Source organism: Rhagoletis zephyria, unplaced genomic scaffold (genome assembly GCF_001687245.7).
Source record: "Rhagoletis zephyria isolate East Lansing unplaced genomic scaffold, Rhagoletis_zephyria_1.1 Rzeph_scaffold_00217, whole genome shotgun sequence".
Lineage (NCBI taxonomy): Eukaryota > Metazoa > Arthropoda > Insecta > Diptera > Tephritidae > Rhagoletis > Rhagoletis zephyria.
The window spans coordinates 261,741-270,538 of record NW_016157301.1 but is presented as its reverse complement, the minus strand read 5'-3'; the positions used below and the strand labels follow the sequence as shown (position 1 = coordinate 270,538).

Here is an 8,798-nt window from a genome sequence, read left to right as displayed (position 1 = left end):
CCATTTCTTCTTCTTATGGTAAAATTTTCGAAAATGGGCATGGCACCGCCCACTTATGATGACATATAAGTATATCGGTAACCGTTCTACCAATTTGTACCAAACTCGGTATGGTTATTGTACTTGCCACGTGTAAGCAAAACGTTGAAAATTATTGAAATCGGACTAAAATAACGGCCGATTCTCATATAACGGTAAATTTAAGAAATGCTTGAAACTTCAATATTTCGAAATTGAAGGACGCTAATTTACTCAAAATTGATACACCTCGGCTTACCATCTAGCGGAAGGTTTCGGAAGGGTGAAAAAACATATATTTAATACTTGCGCCGGGTATTTAATGTTCGGCTCCGCCCGAACTTAGACTTTCTTACTTGTTTTTATTTTATTTTTTTGATTACTGAACCGTAGAACCGAACCGAAACCCCGATTCAAAGACCAAAAAACCGCTTTGATGAACCAATCCAAAAGTGCAAAACTGGTTCGAACCGCTGAAGCGAACCGACCAAGTTTTTAATCCGATTCACGTCCCAATTGCGGCTTATTCTTCATGACGTTCCATATCTTTTTTTCTTTCTTCTGCAAGATGAAAGTTTTTCCATATAAGGACTTAAACCTATAGCAAAACAGTCTTATAAATCGCGGATTTCGGAGTAGCTCATTCAGTTTTTGCAATAATGGATTTTTTTCCTTTTTAAGTTCTTAGCATCCTATTTTCATATTCTGAGGATCTGAAGAAATCCATGGTTCTTAAATTGAAATCCGACACCATTATCCAACTTTTCGCTAAACTTGGAGAATTTTGTAATTCTCAAGTTTATATCCGAGATCCTTCTCCAAATATCTCCAACCTTGAACTACAATTTTCCTCAACAAGGCGGCACTAATTTTAAAATACAAAAATATGCAAGCGGAAGCGCGGCGCGGCCAAAGCATATGCTTTCGAAGGAATACAATGTAGGCGTGGATACTTTAAAAACAGGGTTCGTATTTGCACACACATGCTCTGCACACGCACACGCCACAAACACAATCAACTTGCACTCATTGCTCATACACACGTGTGTGCATTAGTGGAAAACAAACTCTGCTCACAGCAAAGAGTGTGCTGTTTCTTCCCAGTAGAAATCGGTTGTATGCATTCTTGAGGGATGCTTGCTATATGAGTGAATTAGTGTGAACAATTCATGCGTAGTCATGAATTTCCACGAATAAATTCAAATTCTAGCAAATGTACGTTGTCGTTGTTTTAAGTACATTTCTTGATAAATTTGAAGTGGAATTTTTGTAATATTTGCAGTCTTGTACAAAAATTTTAGTGAACGGACGTCTTGTGCGATACTATTTTCAGCACAAACGGGCTTTTACAAGATATGCATTTGCATATGTAAGTGCTACTTTTTTGTATGTCCCCGTATATTAAAATGTATCAGAAAAGTAGCATTTACATATGGGGATCTTGTAAAAATGCTTTAATACTGTTCCATTAATGCATATTTGTATGTTTGAAACATTAATACAGCCATATGCATACAGCAGTAGTACAAGTGTATGATTAAAGTGCGCATACGCTCTGAGAAACCACGCGTGTTAAATGGAAATGAAGGTTCATTTATACTGGCATGTATACACAGCAGCAAGCTCATGCCACCAACAGCGATGTTGTATGCTTAAGATTTCTACTGGGTTATTAAGCCGATGCACATGAGTGTGAGCCGATTTTAGTACAAATTTCTGGGCATGCACATGCACTTAATATATTTTGAAAATATAATTTTTTATAAAACGTTATTTTTTTATAAAACAATTCAATAAAAAGTGATATGTTTTTTTGCTTTTTATATGACAGAAAAGATATAAAAAAATTATTTTGAGGTTTGAGTTAGAATTCGAAGTGTATGAGTTTCTTTACACAAAGCACACACATGTGCGTGTGCTTTATATACCCTGCAAAAAATGGGACTAATCCGGGATGACTCCGGGAGCAATCGCAAAGGAGCATGCGACTAATACCACTTTTGATCTCTTTATATGGAATGAACTGATCGCTTTTGTTCGAGCATGTCCTATGAAGAGACTAATTGTTCACCATTATACCTGAACGGGTATAAAAAATAAAAATAAAAATTTTCGCCAGCTGAGATTCGAACCGGGGTGCTCAGTTTTGTTAGGTGAATACTCCCTCTGTGTGCCAACGCCGCACATGAAATTTCATTGACTAAGTGCGTAAATCGTTAATAGTACCTGTTAGAGATGAGTTGGGGACTAATTGATCTCCAATTATACCCATAAGGGAGGAGTCGAGACTAATTGACCTCCATTAGTACCCGTATAAGACTAGTTGCGACTAATTAATGCCCAATTGTACCCGATTGAGAGTAATCTCGGAATACTCTCTTTAGAGATTAGTCGCACAATTTTTTGCAGGGTAAATAAAAATAAAGTACACGCATGTGCCCGTGCTTTTTACCAAACGGCGCACACATGTGATGTGAGCAAGTTTTTAATTTTTTATATGCACAGCACACGTGTGTGAACGTAAAATGTTAGGATGTGCTGCGCATGTGTGTGCAAATACGAACCCTGTTTAAATATGAAAATGAAACAAATTTTTAAACAATATAAAGTAAAAAACTACATTAGAAATTCCGTAAAACAAAAAAGTGGATAGTTTTATAAACAGTTCAAACTGTTTTATAAACAATTCAAACAAAAAATTAAAAAGGGAAACATTAAAATCCCTGAATTTTAAAATAAATTATTGTAATACGATATTAATTAAATATATTAAATTTATTTTAATATTTCGTTTCACCCCTCTATTCTAACAGTCACAAAACTTAGCTCATCACTGTTGTGATTTCAAGTGCGCCGAGAAATGTGTCACAAAAAATTCGATTTTGAGTGCTAGAAAGATACACAAAAATTTAAAAAATTTAATTGAAGCGGCATATTTTTTGAGCGGCAAGCTTTGAGGCGCGGTAGAAATCACAGCAGTGATGAGCTAAAGTTTGTGACTTTGTTAGAATACGGCTGTCAATTAAAAAAATTAGATATTATTTTACTATTTTAATTTCAGTATTTCAATGATATGTATGAGGCCAATTGGGGAATCACATTGGAGTTCAAGTTAAGAACTAACTTTTTCTCAACTCGAGACACAGTCCTGTTTTCCTACCAAGAAAAATTCCCTTTTTGTTGAGGACGCTGTGATGTTATTGAGGTACTGTTGAGAAACAACGTTGGAGATTTAAGAAATACACACCTTAGTTCTCGACTTCACCTCAAGTTGAGCTCAAACCTAAGGCCACCTTATATGAAGGTTAACGGATTATTAATTGAACATTAATAAATAAATTATACATTAGCAAAATGAAAAAATTAAATTAATGTTAAATTTTTAACCTAACCTGATTAGCCTAATGCTTCGCGATGTTTACAACTTCTACCATGTGTAAATTATTTGTTATTTTTCCACAACATTTTTCATTATAAACGGCCTCAAACTCAATAAAATTGCTGATGAGCGTGGCATAGATATGATAAATGACGAACACTTTTGTTCATGTGTGTACATATACATGTATTATTTACCTGTGCATATGCGATCTTAGTAACCTTTTCTAAATCGTTCTGTGCTCCAGTTGTAATTTTGTTGAATATTAAATTCTCAGCTGCCCTCCCGCCAAGGGCTACGCACATCTTGTCGAAAAGTTCTTCCTTGCTATATAGCTTCTGTTCGCTTGGTGTATACTGCGCAAACCCCAAAGCAAGGCTGGTTCTAGGTACGATTGTTACTTTTAATAATACATCAGAATTGGGCAAAAGCCAACCAACAAGCGCATGCCCCGATTCATGATAGGCAACAACTTTTTTCTCCATTGGTGAGAGGGCATGTGATCGTTTTTCGGTTCCACCTAAAATATGCAAAATATGTACATACATACATATTATTGTCATTAGTAATTTATTTCTTTGTAATTTACATGGCTTATTTTGTTTGAGTAAAAATAAAAAAATACCTGGAGAGTCACACTTTTATTTGTGAAAATTTCCTAATTTTATTTCGAAATTGTATGCATATTTGGCTAGAAAATATGTACTGTGGTTCCTTTTTTTGAATTTACATAATCTGCACAATATATGTAACCTGATTTAGGTAAATAAACCAGCGAAAATTATGTGTCCGAATAAAAACTGTCGAGTCATGCGAAAGTTCGAACTAATTGAGAATGGCCCATATTTTAAGGGGATATATGAGTAGTCCGCTTGCAAACAGCGTTATGTGATTTTGTAATAGAAAGCCATAAACAAGTAACATTTAAATTGAATCTTTTGTATTATTAACTGAAAATTTGAATAAAAAAGAGCCTTATAAAACTGTAACATAACATAACATGACATAAGATAATATTAACAGTCCGACAGTATGACCTAAAGCAGTTTTCTAAGTTCATCAGAAGATGTATACTTTTGAAAGTTTATAAATAAGTATGATAGCGACTTTTGGAAGAAGAGTTAACATTTGATGCTATTTTTTCAGAATATGAAAAAATTTTGCACTGTGTTGTTAATGGACATGAAACTACTATAAAACCGAAAAAATTTTACATAGCGCACTTTGCAAGTGGACTACTCATATGATTTGTTATTTTGTGTGGACTTGCACATTCTTTGTACAAAGATTTTGTCTGAGAGGACCCCTTGTGAAATTTTATGGCAAAAAATTTTCTAGAAGATTTTAAAACTCTTGCGACCTTTAGAATGCCATTTTATTCGGACTTTCTATAAAAAAAAGGGCCAAACCCACCTTATATTTTCCGTTTATCTGGCGAAATAAACTACAGTTGCGTTACTTTGACCACCCTTCTGTATCATTTGTATGTCCCTTCACAAAGGAGGGGAGCTATTAGACCTGTTGCCCGCACCAGAAAATGCATTGAAATGTCAATAAAAATAAGAACTGATTTCCTGAGAAGTTATTTGGCTACGTTCCAAATATACCTAAAATTGTGTGTTTTTACCGAATGAACTTTCACACTAAATAAAGGTACGATTGTACCAACTATTCACTGTAGGTAATACAGCAGCTGATTTCGTATCGCTGATTGCGCAGCTGACGTGTGTGTGAACATCAATGCCGCAATTTAAAGCTTAATTGCCTCTGCTAATTTGCCTGTTTGAACATAGTCTAACGGTACTTCGTAGGACTTTGAAATTTTGACAGCTGGTGCGTATGGTGGTAAGTAATTGATTTCTGTCAAAAACAAAAAATCGAACATTATGTCGCTTACGCTCTTTTGGCGGTTAGGGCTCGATATAACAAATTATACGCACAGTTACTACGTTTATGCGTAGACGGATTTACGAAATCATTTAAAATCAACTAACAAATTATACGCACAGTTACTACGTTTATGCATAGACGGATTTACGAAATCATTTCATAAATTTTATTAGAAACTAAGTGTGAAATGGAATTCACTCAATTTCTACTCAAATTTAACATAATGGAAGCCATTAACGTTGCGACAGTTTGTTCAGATCTATTCGCAATAAAGTTGGCCGTTTTGCCATCAAACGTTTCAATTTTGCGAGCAATACACTGTACGATCTCCTTTTTACAATTTCATAAGTTTCGGAATACATCTATAAAATTCGGGAAAGGCACGTATTTCAGCTGAGTTATCCATATTGGTTATTTAGTGAACAAATAAAACTGACATGCATACAATATGTTTTGTTTATTTTCGTGGTTACCACATAGCATTAAAAAATAATCGTGTCATTGAAAAAATTGTCATTATGTTCATTTCCACATGGAATTTTTTAAATGGCATATATTTTTTTTGCAATTTCAATGCCTAATGGAAATTCGGTATAATAAATCTAATTAAAAAGTTGGAATTTTTTGTTGATTTTTTTTTAATATTGCACATTGGTATATTTATATTTATACGTTTTTTTGCTAAAGAATAAGCTACATTTAAAAAAAATAATCAAAATTGATTAACAAAAAAAAATCTTCTCGTGCGTTATAATTTTGACACGGGGTGTAAGTCAGTTTTTNACTAATGGAAATTCGGTATAACAAAACCAAATTAAAAAGTTGGAATTTTTTGTTGATTTTTTTTTAATATTGCACATTGGTATATTTATATTTATACGTTTTTTTTGCTAAAGAATAAGCTACATTTAAAAAAAATAATTAAAATTGATTAACAAAAAAAAATCTTCTCGTGCGTTATAATTTTGACACGGGGTGTAAGTCAGTTTTTTATAACTTATAAATGGTTTTTCTTAATTTTCGATTTTAATCAAAACGACCGATAAATCGGTTAATTTCTTGCGATTAATTGCACTTATTAATCGAGTGCTTTCGATTAATCAATTAACCGATTAATCGATTATTGTTTTTTTCGCCATCACTAGCCTTCGCGAACGTTCTCGTTCATAACTGAATGTAAATGCTGCGGCAAATATTCGCGGACAATTGGTGTGGCTAGAGATAATGCGAAGGCAATTTTATTAATTGCAAAAGATTTGCACCGTTCAGCCCTGAGCACGTCGGACGGATCCATGGCTTCGCTCTCGGGCGTCTCTCATACCCCGGCGATGCCGCGGTTGCGGATTACGTCTTCGTTTTCGAGACTGTCGACGCCTTTTTTCCGTTGACCTGGCGGGGAGCTGTATCGCCGACCGGATACCCGACAGAGGTGGTCTGAGTATCGGTGGCTCGCTCGTGTCAGGCGAACCTTCATGCACTTGCTGGATGTCTTCATCGCTGACATCTATTTCCAGTACCTCCTCACTGGACTCCGTCAATGCCCGAGCACGGTATGGGCGGGGTTGCCGTCTTCGCCGAACGTCCGTCACGTTGAGGTCGAGTGGCACGTCTTCCTCACGTCTGGGAGTTTCCCACAGGTGGAGCAGACTGTGGTGCCGTTCTCGGCAGCGGTCGCAGTTGCGCGTTGACGGACAGCTACTGGCCATATGACGTGACGACAGGCAGTTAGCACAGTGGCGACACAGGAGGACAGCACGCAGTCNAGGCGGCAGAATTGCAAACGGTGGTTGTGTTTGCAGATAGGGCATCGATGCTGCTTTTGAGTAGCGTTGTTGTTGGCTCGAACCATATTGTAAATTTTTCTGGAAAGAAAGAACTCGTTAATTTGGGTTTACTAACGGTAGTCGCACTAATTTCACGATTGGTCGCGTAATTATGCCTCGCGTTGTACGTATTTCTACGACTCGCACGCGTTTATCTTGACCTAAAAAAACCTTAACAACTCTGCCAAGTCGCCATTCATTCGGGGGTAGGTTATCCTCTTTGATAACCACGAAATCATCGACTTCGATGTCTCGTTGGGGGTGTTGCCACTTGACTCTCTTGTGTAACTCCTTTAGGTATTCCTCTTTCCATCGCCGGCAAAATCCTTGATGGATTGCCTTGATGTTTTGCCATCGGTTTACGATTGACAGCGGGTTCCCGTAAATTTCTGGTTCGGCAATCGCGAGTAACGGGGTGCCAATCATAAAATGTCCTGGGGTGAGGGGTTCTGTGGATTCGGGGTTGTCGGAAAGCGGACTAATTGGTCGCGAATTTAGGCAGGCTTCTATCTTTGCTAGCAAAGTGGAGAACTCCTCCATTGTAAAACGCATGGTATTCGCCACTTTACGGAAGTGGGTTTTAAAACTCTTCACTCCTGCTTCCCACAGCCCTCCCATATGTGGGGCTCCCGGTGGTATGAAGTGCCAGTCGATTTCTTGATGAGCAAACGACTGGGTGGTTAGGCGGGAAATTTCGGCTACAAAGTTTCGGAAGTCCTGCCTTAATGCTTTATTAGCTCCTACAAAATTCGTACCGTTGTCCGAGTACACACTCCGAGGGCAACCGCGCCTTGCCACAAACCTTGAAAATGCCGCTAGAAAGGTGGAAGTCGATAGATCGCTCGTTGCTTCCAGGTGTATTGCCTTCGTCGCGAAGCACACGAAAACGCAAACATATCCCTTGGTTATAAGACACGCTCTGCTGGTATAGTTTTTTATCTCGAACGGCCCGGTGAAATCCACGCCAGTATTGGTGAAGGGCCGGGAAATTTCCGTTCGTTCAGGTGGGAGTGCTGCCATAAGTTGCTCTCGTGTCTTTTTCCTGTAAATAAGGCAAACTTAACAATTATGTATAACGCTTTTTAGTAAATTTTTCATCCGTATGATCCAAAATTCTGCTCTCAGAAGTCTCAGCATGAGTTGATTTCCTCCATGCAGGGAAATCAGATGTGAGAATCTGACTAAAAGTCGAGAAAATTGGCAATCGTACGGCAAAATCACTGGATAGCGTTCATTATATGGCAACTCCGCTAGAGCCAGTCTCCCTCCAACTCTCATGATTCCATTTCTATCGAGAAAGGGATTGAGAGCGTTGAGGGGACTCTTTGCCCCCACTGGTCTTGATGCCTCNGGCAATCGTACGGCAAAATCACTGGATAGCGTTCATTATATGGCAACTCCGCTAGAGTCAGTCTCCCTCCAACTCTCATGATTTCATTTCTATCGAGAAAGGGATTGAGAGCGTTGAGGGGACTCTTTGCCCCCACTGGTCTTGATGCCTCAAGTGCCTGGTATTCGTTGTAGTAGCATCGCTTCTGCGCTAAGAGAATCAAGCGCATTTTTACCTGGCGGATTTCATCGGAAGTCACTTGGGTCGTTTCCTCTCGCTGGATCAATTTGTGTACGGGATGCGTTTTGTAATAAAACTGAAAAACCCGTGCTAATACCCGCAGTGCTCGAGAGAAATC

The 8,798-nt window shown here is 37.8% G+C and overlaps 1 protein-coding gene across 1 annotated transcript in view; it reads right to left on the bottom strand.

Moving 5' to 3' along the window:
- Positions 1–8,798, bottom strand: part of LOC108358158 (paraplegin-like) — a 275,868-nt gene that overhangs the window by 59,904 nt on the left and 207,166 nt on the right. Inside the window, exon 6 of the mRNA XM_017609335.1 lies at positions 3,595–3,917. Coding sequence (XP_017464824.1) covers positions 3,595–3,917 — 323 coding nt within the window. The remainder of the gene's footprint in view (positions 1–3,594; positions 3,918–8,798) is intronic.